At 38.2% G+C, this 22,203-nt stretch overlaps 1 protein-coding gene across 10 annotated transcripts in view; it reads left to right on the top strand.

Annotated features, from left to right (window-relative positions):
• Positions 1-22,203, top strand: part of ULK4 (unc-51 like kinase 4) — a 710,695-nt gene that overhangs the window by 250,810 nt on the left and 437,682 nt on the right. For 8 of the 10 annotated variants that reach the window (XR_007514399.1, XM_049862196.1, XM_049862197.1 and 5 more), the window contains exons 23-27: positions 91-224; positions 1,651-1,772; positions 1,941-1,997; positions 10,144-10,195; positions 10,294-10,388. Coding sequence is in view for 9 of the 10 variants with exons in the window: in XM_049862196.1 (XP_049718153.1) it covers positions 91-224; positions 1,651-1,772; positions 1,941-1,997; positions 10,144-10,195; positions 10,294-10,388 (460 nt within the window). In the remaining variant the exon portion in view is untranslated. The remainder of the gene's footprint in view (positions 1-90; positions 225-1,650; positions 1,773-1,940; positions 1,998-10,143; positions 10,196-10,293; positions 10,389-22,203) is intronic. The other 2 variants (XM_049862203.1, XM_049862199.1) reach the window with 1 other exon arrangement.

Here is a 22,203-nt window from a genome sequence, read left to right as displayed (position 1 = left end):
CTGGAAATACTTGACTTCGTGGCGTTTTCAGACAGATGTGCTCAGATGTTTTATCATGAGAGGTAATCTTTGGCACTTTTCTGTGTGTAGACTGGTGATGTACATCGAGCGAGACAGCAGAAAGACCACTCCAGGCAAGGAGCGGCAGAGCGGCAATGAGTACCTGTCCAAGTGCCTGGACCTCCTCATCCGTCACATTGTGCAGGAACTGCCACGAATCCTGGGTAAATTGGAGGCTTGGCCACAGGCCCCATTGCTTCTTACCTTTCTGCAACTTGACTTCACTTCTTTTTTATTCTTATACATGTCTGTTACTGCACGCAAGTGCAATAATACCTTTTCTTCAATGTGTAGTTTCAAGATGCAAATTTGCCTTCTCTGCCTTGGTGAAATGATTGAGGTAGAGAGCAGGTTACAGTGATATGTTATTTGTGGTAAACTGGTTGTTTTGGAAAATAAACAAAAGGAAAGTATTTTAATGGCTTAAAATTGCATGTTCACTATGATTTTCGGTGTTTTTTTTTTTTTTCCTTTCAGGTTTTCTCCCTGCCTGACTTTGAAGGAATTTTTTTTTTTCTCTTCAAGTTTGAGCCACAAAATGTTTTATTTGTTAAGATAATTTAAAAAATACATAAACATTAACATTTAATGTTAGATACTTTTGATCCTAGTTTAAAGTTTTAAGTTTGAAAAATTTCTTTAGTGTGGAAAATTGTCTTCAGGATATCTAAAAATGGTTTGCAAAGGGTATTTACCACAGCTAAAAAAAAAAAATCCTTAGTTTGTTGTTTGCAGAAATTGAAATAATCTAGGAATACGTGCATTTGCTCTAAAGCCCATTCCCTGCTTTTCCAGCAGATGTAGCTATAAATCAGAAAGGTTTACGATGTTAAATTTGATCCAAGACATTGTAGTACAATATGCTTAGATTCAGAAATTCAGAATATTAAAGTAATGAAAATATCTTCATGGCCAGTTTCCAGTACCTTTTTGCTCTGTACTAATACTTTGGGAGATTTTTTTTTTTTTGCCTGCTGATGCCTGAAAATAGAGCGTTTCCAAACTTATTTTGACTTGTAACCATTTTGTTACAAGTTTTTCCGAAAGTTCACCATCTAGTCTATTGGTAGTTGAGTTCCTCATTATCAGAGGCATTCTGTCTTAGGATGTGGTAAGATTCTGATGTCTGCAATGGATGTTTTCTTCCTAACAAATGCATTCAAGGAGAAGTTTTGGAAATTGATCTCTCTGTACTTCTGTGCTGTTCTGTCATTCAAAAAAGTTGTGAATTTATAATCTGTTCATTTATCTTTTTTTTCCAAGAAAGTTTTCCTGCTTACATCGGTGATAAGTGCTCAGAGTGGAAATTTGGAAAATATATTAAACAGAAAAAAATAATTTCTAAAAGTACCACTCTAACATAACCATTTATAAAGTTCTAGATGAGAAGCCAAGCTAATTGATAATGTATATGCAAAATATCACTTTCTGTCCTAAGAGCCTACAACTGGTATAACTAATAATTGTGAATAAACTGCCCCAGATTCTACCCACTTCTTTTTTTGCCTCAGCAATCTCGTTACTGTTCTAGTAACCATGATGGTGTTTGCAGTCTTTAACCTCACCCATGCTCCGGGGTGTGCTTCACAGGTGACATTCTTAACGCCTTGGCTAACGTTTCTGGCCGTAAACACCCGTCAACGGTGCAAGCGAAGCAGCTGAAGATATGTCTCCCCCTGATGCCTATCGTGCTTCACCTGGTAACTTCTCAGGTATTTTTTTTACTAGGAAAAAATAATACAAATCTGGCCTCTTTCTTTGTAAACTGGAGGTGTGAAACGTTAATTTTGACAAAGCATTTTCATTTTGTTTTTCTTTTTCTTGAACTAAAATTTTAAGTGACTTTCAGGATTTAATCTGTAGTAACTCTCATCTTTCAGGTATTTCGACCTCAAGTTGTAACAGAGGAGTTCCTTTTCAGTTATGGAACGATCCTTGTGAGTAGCACTGAATTTTCCCCACTCCTCATAAAAATGTGGTTGTCTCTACTGTTTTTGGAACTGGTGTCAGGATGAGGTAATTGCAGAATCCTAGTGGTATTTATTTGTCTCTAGGGAGTGACCTTTTTATATTTTTATCTGTTGACTGTAATAAAATATGACATTTGGAGAAAAATACATTCTCTTCTGAGAATGTATTTTGTTCAGAGACAACCCCAAATAGGGTAAACAAGTCCACAGAGATATTTTCATAGATTTTGGTATTAAAAATCATGAAAAAAAATTTAAATAATAAAGCTGGTGAAACTGAAATACTAGGTATATTTTATCATTATTATTTATGTTGGCTTACATCGTCAGTCATGTGCAGTGTCTATTTATAATGACATTTCTCTAGGCTCAACTTAATTTTTTTTTTTTTTTTTAATTTGGCTGACAGGATAGCAATGAAAAAGACATCATTATCCTATCTTTCACTCAATCTTGGCTCACAAAAAATAGCCTTTGTTTTCAGATTATCACTCCTGAATTATGTTATCCTTTTCCCTTGTCTGGAATAGTTAACAGAGACGTAGTTGATAAAGGGGCAAGCTCTATAAGAGGGAAAGCTAAGACCTTTGTCACTCTGTATCTCTAGTCTCATTTTGATGTAATAAACTCTCAACCGGGATTTCAGAAATGCCATAGAGGTCTCTAGTTAAAATGAAGCGGCTATATCAGTTTTATTGTTGGAGTGGAATAAAAACATGATTACTACCGACAAGGGAGAACCTAGCTTTCTAGAAGGTTCATCATAGGGCGGATTGTGACGTTTTGAAGCACAAATGTGGAGTGTAAGCCACTGTCTGTTCAGAAGCAGGGCAGTAGAAGTTCTTTTGGGCTTAATTTCGCATCTTTATCATCTGGGTACCTCAAATCCTGAATTCTAGAAAGTATTTAATTCTGATAGCACATTCATGAATTTGCAAGTTACTAGAAAATCATTTATAACCTTTTTTAATTTACTTGGCATTATGGACATTATTTTAGCATGATTATAATTCTGCATTTATAATTCCCTTGCACGGACGTATTGATGCCTGAACACAGTGATTTTGGCCTTACAGCCCACCTTAGGATATTTTGGCACGGGTGTGTGTGTGTGTGTGTGTGTGTGTGTGTGTGTAGATAGGTATATTTGTCCTATGTTCCACCTCTGATTGCTTTCTCACTTGCTTTACGTCTCTCTGGCAAGTGTCTCTAACATAGAAGTCTTTATGGGCTTTCAGGAATTATACGTAAGTGTTTTGCTCCTCGCAAAGCCATGCTGAAAGACAAGGGAGGAGGTCACATTGAGGTAGGACCTCCTCACCTTCTCCCTGAACTCAGCCTACCCTTTGGTGGGACGTGGGAAGAGGAGATGGAGAGGTGTTTGTAGGGTCTTCTCAGTGTAGGCACTTTAGGGAATGGGGAATAAGTTTCCTGGTTCAAAGGTCATTTGATGTATTAAAAAAGTCTTTAGTAGTTTTTTTCTTCAATAATCTCACCCATGTGGAGGGAGCTTAAGCCAAATGAAAGGGAAAAGACCTCTTGGTTCCCTTCAAGCTATTTTCCTTATTTGAGTCATGGCCAGTTCCCAGAATTCTTTCATTATTCTTTTTATTCTATGGTGTAGTTGTTAAGAGCTACAGCTGCTAACTAAAAGGTCAGCAGTTCAAATCTACCAGGTGCTCCTTGGAAACCCTGTGGGCGAGTTCTGCTTTGTCCCATGGGGTCACTATGAGTCAGAATTGACTCGACGGCAATGGGTTTTTTTTTTTTGGTTCATCTGTTGTTTGACCTTACCTGTGAACTCACCTTTCTTATTCTCAGTGTTGATGGCAGTAATGAAATACTAGGGAAGCGAGAGAGTTATCCACTAAAATTCAGGACTTAGATTCACTAATCCACACAGCACTTTGTGCACATTATTGTGCAGTGTTGAGGGAAGAATGTTGTGTCTGTAAGTTGACTCATAGTCTATTCAGGAGATGCCAAAAATATTATTCAAGTCACAGTGCCCTACTGAGGCCATGAGGCATGGCCAAATCATCCAACACCCCACAGCGCCTTAGAAAGTCACAGTGCAGATGAGCACAGTAAAGCCTCTTCAGTTTCCTGCTTTAAAAGAAGTTTTAGTTTTGCTTAAATGAAGGTTTCCTAAGCTTATTTGATATTTCGCTTAGTTTTGACCATACAGCTGTTATAAACGTTCTGTAGACCGGTCCCCAGAACATGGACTTCTGAACCTGTCCAGAGCACTTGTGGTTTTCTGTGCTGCTTCTGTCTGATGATGCGAAGGAACGGTCTGTTCATACTTACTTAGTGTTGTGCCTTGAAAGCCTTGTTGGTCCATTTGGAGATGAAGAAATATTTTCTATACTGCATTATGGTAAATATGTGGTCCTTTAATTTGAGGCTTTCAAGCCTGGTCCGCCTCTGTAGGTCAGAGTTGGTTTGAACTCCAATCACTAAGAGGTTCCTTAAGGAGCAGACTGGAAGGGGATTGGAACTGGGCTTCGCATCAGCTTCAGCCTTCATAGTGGCACCAGAGAATGATTTGCCTGTTTGACTGTAGCTATCTTTTAAAAATTTTTTTGGTGGAAATATTCAGGATACTTTTTATATTTGGGGGTATAAACTATAGGAATTAACTTTTCGTAAACCCTCTTTCCCAAGTAAACCATTGTCAAGCTTTCAAAGGCTCTAGGCAGAAGAGGGCTTACCCAGCTGACAGTTGCTATTTTAACTTCTTATTGGCCTAGGTGGTATATCGTTGTGCCTACCTCTGTGTCTGTGCTTTAGCAGTGAGGTATCAGGGGAAGGCTTATGGGGAGATTCTATGGTGAATGTCGTACTTTTTTTGGACTTCTGTTGAGTTGGGTTGGAAAACGGGAAGTTACGACTTTAAGATAATATATTAGGGAACACATGATGTGTATTATCCTAATGTACCTTGTATTTCTTGTGCCCTTTTCAAAACGCTGCTTGATTAATGAGTTGAGGAAGAGGATTTTGTTGTGTTTGTTCTCAAGTTCTGGCCTCATTAGTTTATAAAAGTGTAATGGTTGTGTAATGGTTACATTTTTCTACAAAAAAAGCAGCACAATTCCAATTTCCTAATAAAAGGAAAACAAAAGAAATGTTTGCCATTCATTTCATCTTATTCATGCAATGGTCACTTTATACTTAGTATCTTATAGCATTCTTTTTAAAAAAAATTGCTGTGGTAAAATACATACAACAAAACATTTGTCATTTTAACCATTTTTTTTTAAACTATGGTAGAATATGTGTATAATAAGACATATGCCATTTCAACCATTTTTAAGTGTCCAGTTCAGTTCAGTAGCATTAATTACATTTGCCATGTTGGGCAACTGTCATCATTATCGATTCCAAATATAAACTTTCCAAGGGAAGGAGTTATTTCCTATGCTTTTTTCCTCTCTCCTCTCCCTCTTCCCCACCCCAGTCCTTTATAAAGAAAATTTTTGGTGCAAATATACATAACAAGACATACACCCAATTCGGTTTCTACATGTGTAATTCAGTGACATTGGTTACATTCTTCAAGTTGTGCCACCTTTCTTGATACCTTTTTCCAAATTATTTCCCAATCATTAACAAAACTCATTGCCCCAAAGGTTTTCATCTAACCCTTCTAGTTGCTGTTGTCAATTTGATCACTTATGGATAATTCTTGAAAGAAGAATGATGCCCAAAGCAGGCTTTTTTTTTTTTTTTTCTAATCAATCTAAACTATTGTTTGGTTTAAAGGTGACTTCAGGGGATCGTGCCAGTTTATAGTTTCCCACCCCAGTCCTTGGAACAGCACTGTGAATGAGGTGGATGATACAATTATTCCAATAGATTTTCATAAAAGAGTATAATTTTAATCTTCATCGTTAGCAAATTTTTACTTAACCCTTTATTGTATGTGTGCTACATATTTTGGATGTTAAGATAATTATTAAAGGACATGTTTCTTGCCCTCTTCATATTTTCATTACATGTGAATGCTAGCTTGTTGATAAATTGACTTCTATTGTACATGAAGCAGTTTGAGAGAGAAAGCACTCATATATTTTTAAATATGATAGTTCATATTTATTTGTTGCCACACAAATATTCACTTTTTTTGTCTTTCTTTGTCTGCCCACCTGCCTGCTCCCCCCCTTCACCTTCTTCCTTCCTCTGTTATCTCTCTCTCTCTCTCTCCACCGCCTTCCTCCCTTCTCCCCCCACTCCCGCCAACAAACCATGAATTCATATACTCAGTTGTGCTACAGGAGCTTATTTTTAGCTTCTTTGAGGGGATATTGCATAATATTGAAGAGCACTGACCCTCCCTAGAGGCACAGCTTCACTTTTACCCTCCAGTTGGGGGCTGTTTGCTGCCTCATCCTCTTGCTCCTCTGCTAAAGCCCCAGCTTTGAAGCTTGAGCCATCAGAAGATACCCCGTGTTACCCCTGGGCTGTAGTCATCTGCAGACTTCTATGTTATTGACCCTCATTCCTCAACATTATTTAGCACTGAGCTCACTGTCAGTCTCTGCATGCTGCTCCTGTCGTCATTCTTGGAGAATCTGATAACCCTGCAGAAGATCCACTCAGTACTTCAGCCTCGCAGCTCCTTCACCTCCACTTTCCCTCTGTTTGCCTTCCCCCTTCCTTAGTTGCCAACACCCATGATCAGACTCATGACCTTATTTTTAGTATCCCACTGTCTGAATAAAAGAAAAAAAAGCCAGTTTCCATTGAGTTGATTCCAGTTCCTGGTGATCCCGTGTGTGTCAGTGTCAGGGTAAAGCTGTGCTCCATAGGGTTGTCAGTGGCTGACTTTTCAGAAGTATATTGCCAGGACTTTCTTCCAAGGAGCCTCTGGATGGACTAGAACTGCCAGCCTTTCAGTTAGCAGCTGAGCACATTGTTTGCACCTCTCAGGGGCTCCCACCTCTGATTTCTAACTCACTTCCTCTGCTCCCCAACTCCAAGATCCCTGTGATTCCTTGGAGAGTTACAGTAGTCCTGCCACTTTTCCATTCACTGTCTCCTCATGTCCCCCGTGGGCCTACTTCCTCATGTTTCTCCTTATTTAGCTGAGACTCCCTGGTTAATCACTGCCTTGCGTATACCCGTAACTCCCTTCTCTCTCTCTCTCCCTCCTTTTTCCTCTGCTGGTAGACCATAATCCTGTTTAAATTTAATTCTTCACCTACTCTACCCCTGCTTTGAGAGGCTAAATTGATATATGGCTAGAGAAAAACACAATGAAAATCACTAGTGTTACCTTGAATTCATGATTACTCATCTCAAGTGAGTCGTCTTTGCAGACTTGTGTTATCTCTCTCACTGTACTAATTTATATACCTCCTGGTTGCCTAGATGACTATTCTTACCTTCTCTTCTCTCCTTGAATCTCTAACGCCTCCTACCCCATCCTCACTCTCACCTGATTCCTTGCTATTACACTGTGAATAAAGAATATATCAGAAGACATTAAAATTGATCAATCAATGCAACATTCAGTAGGGATTCTCTCGTTTAATAGGGAAAGAATGAGGAAGAAAATAAGTACAAAGAAGTTCATAATTTCGCCATCTAGATAACTGTTGTTGACATTTAAGAAAAAAAGATATGCACGTGGTTAGAAAATTGTAGCAGTACAGAAACAGAAGACAAAAAGTAGAAGTACACCTCCCATCTCAGCTTTCCCTCTCTCCAGAGAGAACCATTGTAAGTGGTTTCCTGGGATTTCTTCCTTGAAAATTATAGTTCCCGTTACCAGCATTTGTGTGACATCTATCTATTCTTTAAAAAAAAAACCTGCATTGAGAACATCATAGCGTACATACTTTCTGTTCCTTCCTTGTTTCCTTAGTAATCCATAGAGACGTAGGTGTGTATGCATCAACCCACCTCTCTTTGTGATTTTTTAAATTCATGAAATCCAAATTTATTCTACAAAAGTTGTGTACCCATTTTGGAATTTTGTGAAACCAATTTTTTCAACCAGCTTATCATGAAAAGTTTTCATTGCCTTTTCAAGTCTTTTTTTTTGTGTGTGTATCTGTAGGCTGACCAAGAGTTTGGCAGTTCGAATCCGCCAGGTACTCGTGGAAACTCTGTGGGGCAGTTCTACTCCGTCCTATAGGGTCGCTGTGAGTCGCAGTCGACTTGACGGCAGTGGGTTTGGTTTGGTTTGGTAAGCTGAACAAAAGAATTCAAAGTACTCTGTATTTTCAGTTTTCAAAGAGCTTGCACTTTCTAGGCTCTCAGATTTTCTTTACACCGAGACATTAGATGTCTTTATTTAAAGATTTCCTCTTTTTAAAGATAATATGTGCTTATTTAAATTATGACATATACATGCTTGCTTCAGAAAATTATAGGGAAATTTGAAGAAAATATAAAATCACCCTTAATGCCACACTCACACACAACCGTTTTTAATGCATTGTTGTGTTCTTATAGTGTTTTCTATTCACGTGTGCATTTGCATGTAAAATAAACTATTTGTGAATGACGTAACACATATTTATGACATGTAAATACATGTGGTTGAGACTGTGCTGTGTATATCTATATAGATTTCTATTGTGCCTCTTTTGCATTTAACATTGTATCATAAGTATTTTCCCATATCATTAAAGAATTTTTTTTTAAAACATTTTAATGGCTACATACTGTTTGATTTACATGAATTATATATAGTTTGATATCATTTCAGTAAAGTTCAAAATAACCCCCAACAAACAGTATACTGCTTAGCGACACATGTGTATGTGGTAAAACTATTAAAAAAAAATACCAAGGAGATGATAAGTTCATGATGGTAGTTAGTTCTAGGGGAAAGGGAAGTTGGGAGAGTGGGGAGCACAGCAAAGAATGGGCAATGCTCTAGTTCTTGAGTGGTGGGCTCAAGGATTTTCTTAAGGAGGCCATATAACATAAAAGATGCACGTGTTGTTTTGTATATGTTACATGTATTTTGTATGTATCAAATATTTTAAGTAAAACCTTTGGATCATAGTAGAGCTGCTTCCTGCTCTGGGCTAATTGCTTGCTTATATATTTTTTTATTCCAGCAGCATTTTATAGTATATGTTTACACATGTGTATTACTTTGTGAGCTAAAGGCGAGAACTCTGTTGCCGGGTACCTGCACAGCACTGATTTGGTGCGTTGGCCTGCTGGCGCCATGTAGTGATTGCTTCCTCAGATCATGGCGACGGAGCACCTGGTCTCTCCTGAGCAGTTGCTGGGGACTCACAGTCACCCAGGGAGCACCGGCCTCACTGAGCAGCAGCTGAGCTGCCTCGGGCCTGCCTGCAGAGGTGGCGGGAGCCTGCTGTGTGGGAGCGCAGATAATGGGGTTGGCGTTAGGGTAGGAGGTATCTGACCCATTGTTGTCCAGTCGTTTCCGACTCATAGCGACCCTACAGGACAGACTAGAACTGCCCTGTAGGGTTCCCCAGGCTGTAATCTTTACAGAAGAAGAGTACCACATCTTTCTTCCATGGAGCGGCTGGTGGATTAGAACCACTGACCTTTCAGTTAGTGTCCGAGGCCTCACTACCGTGCTACCAGGGCTCCTAGGAGGTGTCTAGGCAGGACTAAGAGCAGTGGTGAAATTTGAAGACAGGCCTTGAGATCTAAATTGATGTGTCCTGATGCAGTTTGTTGTCTAGGTAGCTAAGGCATGACTTTCCCTTCAGGGGAGTATTTCAGCTGCTTGAGCGTCGTTCTCACTAACTTCCAAGTTAGAGACTGAACAAGTGTGGGATATTCTTGGGAGTGGTTATGTTATCAATCGGGTTATCCTCCCTTTTGCAGGTTGACCTTTCTGTGCTTGTATTACATTACTATTGAGTTTATTCCAGCATTAAATCTCATTAATAGTGATTTGTATCTTTTAAAATGATTATAGTTTATGATTTATGTATAGCATTTAATATAATCTTATTTTTAAAAAGTTTATGGTATGTGTACAGTATTTAATACTATGCATGACTTATTAAGAGTGACAGGTACCATTTCAGATAAAACAGTAATGATGTATTTTATTTCAGAGTTATTTTGAAGCACCCATTTATTAAAATTTAAAAAAATTTTTTAACAGAGCCATATTAAATCAGTAGACTCAGGAGAGACTAACATAGATGGAGCCATAGGTGAGTAAACCCTGAGACATATGTCTTTGTTTGAAGTACTTTGATGTTGGGTTTAGAACATGTAAATAAGCACCTCTAATAATTAACTGCATTCCTAGGACTGACGGCGTCAGAAGAATTTATCAAGATCACATTGTCGGCTTTTGAAGCAGTAATACAGTATCCGATTTTATTGAAAGACTATCGTTCTACGGTCAGTTCTGGCAGCTTTTGTAAAAGCACTTTTTCATTCGCTTGGAAATTCTGTATATAAAGAAACCTAGTTTCTAGATACTTACGCATATATGTCCTGTATGTGAAATAGCCATTCAGAAAAGCTGCCCCCCGGCAGGCTGAACATAGGAAACCCCCTCCCTCCTTACTGACTTTCTTGGGATTTTTCTTGGCTCGCTCATTGTTCTGTTTCCCTCTTGGTTCACACCTTACTCTCCAGCCTGCCTTTTCTTCCTTATTGCCTAATTACTTGTTATAACCAATAGTATAAACCCTTAGAGCTGGGTTTCTCAACCATGGCACTGTTGACATTAGATGGGATAATTCTTTGCTATGAGGTCTGTAGGATGTCTCTGTCCACTAGATGATAGTAGCACTCAGGTGCTCCCTCAACCCCCCAATCAGATTATGATAACCAAAAAATGTCTCTACTTGTTGCCAAATGTCCTCTTGGAGGCAAAATTGACTCCATTTGAAAATCACTGTCTTAGAGGGATCCTTCAGTGAGCTGGGTGCTGGCTTTAGAGAAGGGAAGAAAAGACTACCAGTATGTTCTCATAGATGCCATGGTGGCTCGGTGGTAAAGTTAAGTACTCTGCTGCTAACTGAAAAGTTGGTGATTTGAACCTATCAGCTGCTATTGGGAGAAAAATGTGGTAGTCTGCTTTGGTAAAGATTTACAGCCTTGAAAACCCTATAGGGCAGTTCTGTTGTGTCCCATAGGGTCGCTATGAGCCAGAATTGACTCAGTAGCAACAGGGTTATGTTCCCATTAGCAGGAGCCCCAGAGAAGAGGAGCTTGGTTGGAAGAGGGTTGCAGTGCAAAGAACAGTATCAAGTTTCACCAGGCAGTGGTTGTTCCTAGAGTCTATCATGAAGTGGACCCATGGTCCCATGGTTCTCTCAAGGATCCTCTTGGGTCCCTTCCCACTCTTCCATTGAAGGACTGATGATTTGGTACCGGGAAGATGAGTGTCTTGTGCTCCAGCTTCTGCCTGTTGTCCCAGTGTCCTGTCCTAATTAGCATTTGTCCCAAACACAGGTGAACACTTTTGGATAATAATATTCGTGTCCTAGACATAACATAGAAGAGGTTTTGGTGGGAAAATGTTTTTCAAAATTCAGACAAGTAACCTACAGGCAAAGTTTTAGACAATAATTAATCATTCATGAGTCAGGGACTGCCGGCAGTAATGATGAATAAAAGTACTGAATTTAGAAATTAAAATTGTGTTTTAAAAAAGAAGTTGTGAATTAAAGAAAAATGAGTTGACCCTTGGAGGATCACGTGTAGATACAAGGATTCTGGAATTTGTTTCTTAATGTTATCCCTTTCCCCTGACTTAGCCTTCTTTTTTGCATTGTTTAAATACTCTCTTTTCTTGACTTGCAGTATCTTCAAATTAGAGAATTCAGTTCTGATTTGAACTTAAATGTATATTAAAAAAATTAATTTATAAAACATTAACTTGCAATTTATAATTATAAGATACTGCATATCTTGCTTTCTGCATTGGACATTATTTTTAAACTTAGGTACCATTGGCTGTGTTCTCGAATTTTATATGCTGGTTAAGATACTTGAAGTTTTTATGGAATAGTATCTCGAAGAATATGTAACCCCTTAAATGTTATAACGTTAAGATAGGGTTGTGTTCTCGAATTTTATATGCTGGTTAAGATACTTGAAGTTTTTATGGAATAGTATCTCTAAGAATATGTAACCCCTTAAATGTTATAACGTTAAGATAGGGTTATCACTGCCTATCCAGGGTTGAATAGGCAATCTACAGAAATGCTCCTTGTGTTTTTTTCACAGTCCCTTTTTAAGTTACTGAGGTCTTCTTTCTTTGCCAGTTTTTATTTGTTCAGGTAAAAAAATTTTCTCAACATGTTATTCTCTTCCTTATTATTTTTCATTTTGTTCACATCTTAATAAGATTGCGTTTGTTTCCGTTATGATGGTGATGGTGGGGCAAGAGTAGTGGCATTTCAAAGTCTCAAGCATGTATATATCTGGCATTTAAAGGCTTGTTTAGATGTGTCTGAGTTCCTGTATTAGAGAAAACTATTAGAAGATCATTTGGAAATACTTGAATTCTAGTCTTGACTCTCCATTTTCCACAGTCACAACCCTGTCCCCTCCTGAGAGGTAACCACTATCCCCACTTTCATAGTAATCATTCCCTTGCATTCTCCTGTGGCCCTGTGTATGCTTTCCTAAACAGTATAGGTCGGTTTTGTCTGTTCTTGATCTTTGTGTCAGTGTGATATATTATGTCATCTTATAAAATGGAAGTTTTATCATTGAGAAGTGAGCTCTATCTCTAGTAATGCATTTGCCTTAATGGCCTGTTTTGTCCAGTTTTAATATAATCATACCAACTTTCTTTGGGTCAATATATGCCCGGTATATCTTTTTTAATTTTTTTCCCTCCAACATCTCTGTCTTAGTTTGCTAGTGCTGCTGTAACAGAAATACCACATGTGGGTGGTTACAAAAGAGAAATTTATTTTCTCACAGTTCAGGAGGCTGTGGTTGATTGTGGCCTTTAGATTTTCTGTATCTTTACTGAGTTTCTTTCTAGATGTTCTGTCTTTTCCTGAGAGTGACATGAAGTCTTCTACTATTATTTTGGAATTGTCTATTTCTGTTTTCAGTGCTGTTACAGTTTCTTTTATGTATTTTGGAACCCTGTTGTTGGGTGTGTAGATATTTATTAAGATTGTCTCTTTTGTAGATTGTCCCTATAATCATCATATAATGTCCTTCCTTGTCTTTTATGGTTGATTTTGCCGTAAAGTCTATTTTATCTAAGGTTAGTATTGCCATGTCTGCTCTTTTTTGGTTACTGTTTCCTTGGTATAATTTTTCCATCCTTTGATTTTTAATATATTTGTGTCTAAGATGTGTTTGTTATAGACAGCATATTGATGAGTTGTGCTTTTTTATTCATTCTGCTACTCTTTGTCTTTTTACACATGCATTTAAGCCATTTACATTCAGTGTAATTATTGATGGGTGTGAGTTTATTGCTGCCTTTTTTTTTTTTTTTTTTGTGGTGCTGATGTTTTCTCTGTTCCTCTTACTTTCCTGTGCTGAGGTTTTGTTTGTGAACCTTCTGCTCTTTTCTTTAATTATTATAGATTTTGTGTTTACTGAGACTTTGCTTTCCTTTTTTATTCTGATGGTAGGTTTGTTAACTTTCTTTGTGTTTACCTTGAAACTTACTTGTATCTTCCTAAGTGTGAACCAGGCTTTTATTACTTGATATCACTTTGACTTCCTTTCCATTCGAAAGTTCTGTACCTGCAGTGTTTATTCCTCATTTTATTGTTTTGATATTGTTGTCATTTACAGATCGATGTCTTGATTTTCCTGTTTTAAGTCTTTATCTTCGTTTTATTATTGAGAGTTCTTTACCTAGGTGGGTATCTGGCTGATGCTCTCCTGTGTCCTAGACTCCAGTTGTTGTCTGATGTTGTTGGTTCTCTAACTGAAGGGCTCCCTTTCATATTTCTTATAAATTTGGCTTGATTTTTACAAATTCACTTAATTTTATTTTACCTGGAGATGTCCTAATTTCTCCATCGTATTTGAGAGTGAGTTTTGCAGGATATATTACTCCTGTTGGCATTTTTTTCTTTAAAGGTTTTACATATATCATCCCATTGCCTTTTTGCCTGCATAGTTTCTGTTAAGTAATCAGAGCTTGGAAACGCTGGTGGCATAGTGGTTAAGTGCTACAGCTGCTAACCAAAAGGTCGGCAGTTCGAATTCAGTAGGTGCTCCTTGGAAACCCTGTGGGGCAGTTCTTCTCTCTCCTATAGGGTCGCTATGAGTTGAAATTGACTTGACGGCAATGACTTTGGCTTTTTGGTTAATCAGAGCTTAGTCTTATTGTTTCATCTTTGTGTGACTTTTTGTTTTTCTTGAGCTGTTCTCAGAATTCTTTTTTTGTCTTTGGTTTTGGCAAATGTGTTTATGCTAAGTCTTGGTGACTTTCTTTTGGAATCTATCATATATGGGGTTTGTTGAGCATCTTGAATGGTCAGCTTTTTGTCCTTCATGATATTTGGGAAGTTTTCTGCCAGCGAATCTTCAGTAGTCTTCTCTGTGTTTTCCATTTTCTCCCCCCTGCTCTGGAACTCCAGTGGTGCATACATTTTTGCTCTTGATGGTGTTCCAAATAATTCTCAGGTTTTCCTTACTCTCTTCTCTCTGATTTTTCCTCAGTGTAGGCGGCGCACATGATTTGTCTTCAGTCTCACTGATTCTGTCTTCTGTTGTTTCAGATTTGACCCTAAAATCTTCTCTTGACTTGTCCATCTCTGAAATTTTCTGTTTATCTTTTGGATTTCTAGTTGCTGTTTTTTGTATGATTTCTAATGATTTATTTTGGTGCTCTGTTCTTGTATTATTTTCCTGAATTCTTCTTTTGCTTTGTCTGTGTTTTCCTTGATCTTGGCTATGTTTTTGTTGGTTTTGTCTGTATTTTCCGTGATTTTGTGTATTTTTTTCTTGGTTTTATCTGTGTTTTCTTTGATCTCTTTTGTATGTCTTGGACAGCCCTAAATATTAGTCTTTTTTAATTCTGTATCAGAGAGTTCGACTGCTTTTTCTTCTACCGAAAGATCATCTGATCTTTTATCTTGGTCACTTGCTGGAGCCATCTTGTCCTACTTTTTTATATGTTTCGCTATTGTCTGCTGTCTCTGAGACATTAAGGTATTATTTTATTTATTGATTATGTGTATGTTTGTCTCGTCTTCTGTGTTTTGTTTTGATATGCCAGCGTGGGCCAACCAGATGTGCTTTGCTGTTTGCTTGTCTGTGGGCATGATAGCTCTTACCACCTTGTCCGAGTGGGCAGGGTAGCAGCATGCAGGGTGAGCCTACTTCACTGTACACTGGTTTGTTGAGGCGGCTCAGGGCAGACTGGGTGGCCACTGTCTGCCTCTTAATGTTGGTCCAGTGGTGTGGGAGCATTCACAGCCCCTCACCAGATAGGTGGGGGTGTTGCACAGGGAGTAGTATGGGCTTGCTTCCCTCCGTTCAGTAGCTGTTTGAGTGGCAGGATTGGGGGGGCAGTGTGGGTCCGGTGCAGCAGCAGGCCTGAAATGGGGATGCTCCAGTTGCGGCAGCATGGTGAGAGCCGACAGGAAGGGGAGTGTGGTATGGGGCTAGGTGGGGAAACAAAGATAAGAAAAGGGGTAGAAAGAAAAAAAGGGGTAGCCAGTGAATGGGGGTGGGATGGCAGGAAGAGTGAGTAGGGTGTTGTACAAGGCTTGGTAGGAGGCAGAAAGTGGCGGGTGGGTGGCAGTCTAGCCACAGTGGTGCAATGTGGGCTGAGGGGAGGTGTGGGTGCTTTGTCTCCTGTTGGGAGCTCCGTGAAGCTGCCTTCCTGTACTCCTTGTCTGTGATCGTTGATGGCTGTGCTCCAAGGTGGCGACGCTGTGCCGTGTTAGTTGACAGGAGGCCTCAACTCTATCTCTTTTCCTTCAGTTTCTTTGTCCATTAGGTGTACTCCTTTATTCCTTCATTTGATGCTTAGGGTTGTAGGATTGACATTTGTATCTGTTGTACCTAGTTTTTTGAGTCTTTGCTGCAGAGGGACGACATGATGCATCTGTCTAGGGCACAGTGTTGGCTCTGCCTTTTTACTGTTTTTTTCCACACTTTTTACTGTTTCTTTTTTTTTTCTTCTGTATATTCTCTTTTTTTCCTCTGTGTTGTATTCTGGGTAATTTCATTTGATCTGTTTCTGTTATCTATTACGCCCATTCCGCTGCCAAATATAAACATTGAGTTTTTAATTTTGTTCATTTTTTATTTGTAGAAGTTCTGTCATTGCTAGAAATTGTTCTTTTATTTTTTTCAAATTTACTGTATTGCTTTCTAGAGTTTCGTGTTCCCTGTAGATACTTTATGATTTGTTATTTATTCACATGTTAAATGTAGTTATTTTGCACTGCTTCTGATAATTCCATTATGAGAAGATGGTGAAAGTCTCATTTTCTCTGTGGTGTCTGGTATATCTTGTTATGCCCAAATTATCTTGCTTTCTTGTAGCTGTGATTATTTTGTACTAGTTGCTGGTCATTGTCCTTGAAATTTATTTGTGGGGGTCCCCTGAGGCCTAGTATGGAGGTTTCTGTGTGCTGGGAGGACCTGGACCCAAACTACCATCTCTCTCGCCTTAGTGGCCCCAACTGAAGACCCATTTTTTTATTATTGGCAAACGCTTTCTGCTTAATTCTCTAGTTACAGGGTTGCATTCAGAAATTGGTCTGAGAGTTCTCAACTGTCTTTTCAGACCTTAAATGTTTTTAGGGTTTTGATATTTTTTATTTTGTATTTTTTAATATTTTGATTATATATATATATTCAGTTTATAAAAATACTATATTTTTCATTGTTTACAGTGAGAGAGGTAGTCTAAGTAACCAACTCACCACTCCCAGAAATATTGTCTGTCACGTCATTTTCATAGCAGTGGTTTCTCAGCCTTTCATTGGGATACTACCTCCTCCGGTGTTAAAATTCTTTTGTCTAAAGAGCAATAATAACCTTATGGCTGATTCGTTAAGAGTACATATTCTTAAATTTCTGCATTTACATTTACATTACAATTTACTTAATTTTCTACTCATAAAATGCTAGCATACCAGTTATTGAAACCAGAGTCTCTATTATGACAGAAAAAGTATGATTGCAACATACAGCCTTCATAAAAAATACTTTTCAGTGCTCTTCCTCATGGGAAATCTCTAATTACCTCTTCTTGAGCATGACTGGAAAATACCAAGGTAAAGATTCAACACCCCAAGGAGTATAGCATTGTTTGAAATGTTAGCACAGACTGTTCAAGGCTCCTAATCAATACTGTTATCATATGGAAGTAGCTAAACACATTAATTCTTGGTGAGCATAAGTCCTTAACTAAGAGTCTAGACCACTTAGTGCCTCAGAATTAGAAATCATCAGTGTGGCCTACAGAGTAGTCAGAAATACCACAATGATTTGGTGTGGAAGGAGAATTTGTTTTCACTCATGGTGGTTTTAAAAAAATGTTAGTAGTAGTAAAAGGAAAAAGGAAGGTAATTTCTTTATTAGAAAGGTCTGGCAATAATAATAAGCATAATTCACCCACAATATATTTTTGTTTCTGTAACTTCAAAAAACAAGTTAAATCTTAATACCTTTTTGTGAAAAGTCTGTCGTTTATGTCAATTTTTAAACTAAAAGTCTGGAGCTAATAAATATTGAATAATTTGGCTAATTATATCAGCCTTTTTAGAACCTATACATGGGAGTGTAAATTGGCACATCCACTCTGGAAAACTGACAGTAGCTACTGTCACTAAATATGCATATACTCTAACTCAGCAATTATACTTTTAAATGTATGTTCAATAGAATTGTGAACATATGTTCACCAAAACACATATGCAAGAATGCTAATAGCCCAAACTGGAAACTGTCTGTGCCCATCAGCAGTCTAATGGATAAATAAATTATGGCATAGTCATAAGATGGAATACTATACAGCAAAGAAAATGAATGGCCTACAATTATATTTAACAACATGGGTAAATCTCACAAACTTAATATTGAACTAAAGATAACAAATACAAAAAATATGTTTTCCATGATTCCAATTGCATTAAGTATAAAAACAGAGAAAACTAATCTTATTTCAAGTCAGGATAGTGGTTACCCTTAGGACAAGTAGTGACTGGAAGGGGCTCTGAGGGACCTTTGTCACGCCCTGGTGATACCTTGTTGCTTGATCTGGGTGCTAGTTACATGAGAGTGTCAATTTTGTAAATAATGTGTTCTATACTTAGGATTTGTACACTTTCGTGTATGTATGTTATACTTGAATTAAAAATGTACACAAATGTGAAAAAAGTTGTTTTAGGACTTGGTAAAAGTAAGCCTTTTTTACTTTTTTGGTGAAGTTAAGTGATCAGAATTAGCAACAGTTCTTTTTCCTCTACTCTATCTAATATCTGCCTGTCATCTATTTTTCTGTCTTTTATTGGTATGGACTCATGGATTCTCTATCAGTTACCTCTTGCTTTTGTAGCAAATTATCACAAATTTCATGGCTTAAAACAACACCAGTTTATTCTCTCACAGTTCTTAAATTCAGAGGTTTCAAATCCATCTCAGTGGGCTAAAATCAAGGTGTCAGCAGGCCTGTGTTTTGTCCGGGCATGCTGATGGAGCATCTGTTTCCCTACCTTTTCTAGCTTCCAGAGGCTGTCTGCATCTCTTGGCTCCTGGGCCCATTGTTCATCCTCAAAGTCAGCAGCATAGCATCTTCAAAAAACTCTTTTAATCCTCCTCTCTCTGGCCTCTGCTTAAATTATCATACCTCCTTCTCTGACTCTGACCCTTTAGCCTACCACTTATAGGGACTCTGGTGATTACATTGGGTCCATCTGGATAATACAGCATAGCCTCCTCATCCCAAAGCCCTTAACTCAATCACATCTGCAAAGTCCTTTTTGCCCTGTAAGGTAGCAGCCTGTCGACAGATTTTGGGAATTTGGATATGGGCATCTAGAGGGACCGTTAATCTGTCTGCTCTAGACTTCTGTGTTTATCAATGGCTTGTGATTCATTACTATATTTAATTGGTGTTAAAGTTATAACAGATTTTGGCCAGTACAAGCCCTTTAAAGTTGGCACCTGTGTCCTTGTGACATACACCATCATTTTGTGAGCACTTTCCTTCTGGCACAACAAGGTATTCTAGGCTTAGCTTGTAACTCCTCTGCTGTGGCCCTGGAATCAGTCATTTCTCTTAGGAGTCCTGGCTCCCTTTAGTGGAGAATAATATATGAGACCAGGATTGGGTCACTAAGTGTACTGCTCTCTACTAGGATGTCTTAGCTTCTAAGCTTCTAGGCCCTTCCAAAATACAGAGCTAGGAAATATATGAATGTATATACACATGTAAACACACACACACGTATATACATATACCCATATACATGCTTATATATATACGTGCACACATGTCACTGCATGTACATGCACATACATGTATTTTGAGATCATGAGTTCACACTGATACCTCCTGATTCAGTCCGCCCACAGATGATTCTTTTCTGCCTTCCCTCATTTCATATTCACGTGTCTGTGCTTTTTTTAGTGAAGACTAGCTCCCAGTAACATCATTGAATTTTCTCATTTGCTCAATCCAATACCTAAACCCACTGCTATAGAGTCTATTCCAACTCACAGTGACCCTAAAACACAGAGTAGAACTGCCCTATAGGATTTCCAAGGCTGTACATCTACATGGAAGCAGACTGCCACATATTTCTCCCATGGAGCGGCTGGTGGGGTCAAACCACTGACATTTCAGTTAGCAGCTGAGCGCTTTACTACTGTGCCACCAGTGCTCCTTCAACCCAATAATACATCTGAAATCATTATGGAATTGGCTTCATCTAAACTAACACAAAAAACAAACCTAATGACCCCAGAAGTTTTTTGGTGAACCCTCCCCTCACTCACCTGATCCCCTAAGTGCCACCCAAGACTGAAAGTATGTGCCAATACTGTGTTCATGAGGGATTTGACGACTCCTCCAAATCCCCGCCTTTCAGTGTGGTTATAATACTGATTTGAAATACAGTTGAGTTGATTAATACCAGTTTGCTTTCAATTTAAGGTTTTCTTGTTCCCTTCCCTTCCTTGATGGTTTTAATTTTTTGAAAATGTAGAGCATTAACATGCTTCCAAAAGTCAAAAGTATAGACAAAGATATATTTAAAATAGCCTGACTCCCTTTGCTCAAATATATATCCCTTCTACTCCATCACTGCTCTATTCTACTCTCCCCGACCTTGTAGGCAACCAACTTCATTGTTTTCTCACGTACTCTCTCAGTGTTTCGTTTGTAAAGGGAATATATGATTTCTTATTTCCCCCCCTTTTTTACACAAAAGGTACGTACTGTGTATACTTTTTTGCATTTTGCTTTTTTCATTTAACAGTACATGTTGGAAATTACTCCGTATCCGCTCATTGAGAATCTTGTTCCTTCTTAGGGCATGATAGTACTCCACCATGTGTATGTGTACCATGGTTTAGTCAACCAGTTTCCTATGTTTGGACATTTAGGTAGTTTCTAATATTTTACAAGTATAAACAGTGCTAGGATAAATAATCTGTGCATATGTAATTTCCAGTTGATGGCAGCGTAACTTCAGGGTAAATTCCTGTAAGGGTGATTGTGGGATTGAAGGGTAAATACATATATAAGTTTTGTCAGATACTGCCAGAATTCTTTACATTGGAGTCTACCGTTTTGCCTTCCCATCAGTAATGTATGAGAGTATGAGAGTACCTGCTTGCCCACAGCCTTACCAACAGCAATTATCAAGCTTTTCAATTTTTGCCAATCTGATGTGACCCTGGTAATTCCCCAACATCTTTTTAGCTATTTAATATTGTAAAGAAGATTTAAATAATGTTTTGTCAAGTTTTCCTCCTCTGAAGAGTTCTGAGTGACCCATTCTGCCATTACCAGTAGTCGTCCTGTCCTGGGCAGATTCATTGTGTAATTTGGGCATTACCTTGTGCCCAAAAGGGGACTGGAAGTTGGTAGGAGCATATTAATTATCATAATGTCAGACGTACCAGATCCTTTAAGGCCTGCTGGAATAAAGGCAGTGATGATTAATTTTCAAATACAGAATAAGAATTTTAGTTGAGTTCTTAGAAAAGTAAACTTGTTTGCAAATGATTTACTTTCGTCAGTAAAATAAAAAATAGCAGCAGCCCATCTGCAAAAATAGCAAAGATCATAAAACATCCTTTCGTCATATATGGGTAAGTTTTGAATTACACTCTTTCATAGGTTATAGGAGTGTTATTTCTTTTTTCCATATGAAAAGAAGAACACGAATATGATTACATAGTTATTTATAGTTTAAAGCTGCTGAAACTCTAGTATCTTATATTGTTTAATGTTTTTTAAAATGGAAAGTAAGTTTGCTAAATTATAAACACAGCATCATCTTGGGCACCAATGGCTTTGCTGAAGAACAAATGAAGTAAGATGTAGAGATGCAAATGTTATTTACATATTTTGGTGCACTTCTGATCATTTAGCTTAAATGTCCTAGGGCTGCCTTTAGCATCCCTGAGTCACAGACATTCACTGCATTTAAGACATGCCATTGAAAATCATTTGCAGTAATTAATGTGCAAGGAGCCCTGGTGGTGCAATGGTTAAGCGCTAGCCTGCTAAAAGAAAGGTTGGCAGTTTGATCCCACAAGCCACTCTGTGGGGGAAAGATGTGGCAATCCGTTTCCATGAAGATTAAAGAAAACCCAAACTAAACCCATTGCCATCAAGTCAATTCCAACTCATAGTGACCTTATAGGACAGAGAAGAACTGCCCCATAGGGTTTCCGGGAAGCAGCTGGTGGATTTGAACTGCCAACCTTTTGGTTAGCAGCTGAGTTCTTAACCATTCCAAGCCACCAGCCTTGGAAACCGTATGAGGCAGTTCTATTCTGTCCTCCTTTAGGGTTGCTGTGAGTCAAAATCGACTCAGTGACAATGGGTTTGATTTTTTTGGTTTTGGTATTATTATATTTTTAAATGGGCCCATTTTCCTCATATCCCTTAGTAGCTGTTAAGTTCTGATAGTGGTGATAATAAAATCCTCTTACTAATCCGAATTTACATACTGTCAGCTAGTCTAAATCATTTATTTTATGCTTATATTTGCATATATATATTTGCTTATGTGGATCTTATTTG

Source organism: Elephas maximus, chromosome 20 (assembly GCF_024166365.1).
Source record: "Elephas maximus indicus isolate mEleMax1 chromosome 20, mEleMax1 primary haplotype, whole genome shotgun sequence".
In the NCBI taxonomy this organism is placed as follows: domain Eukaryota; kingdom Metazoa; phylum Chordata; class Mammalia; order Proboscidea; family Elephantidae; genus Elephas; species Elephas maximus.
This window is presented reverse-complemented; position numbering and strand designations above follow the sequence as displayed.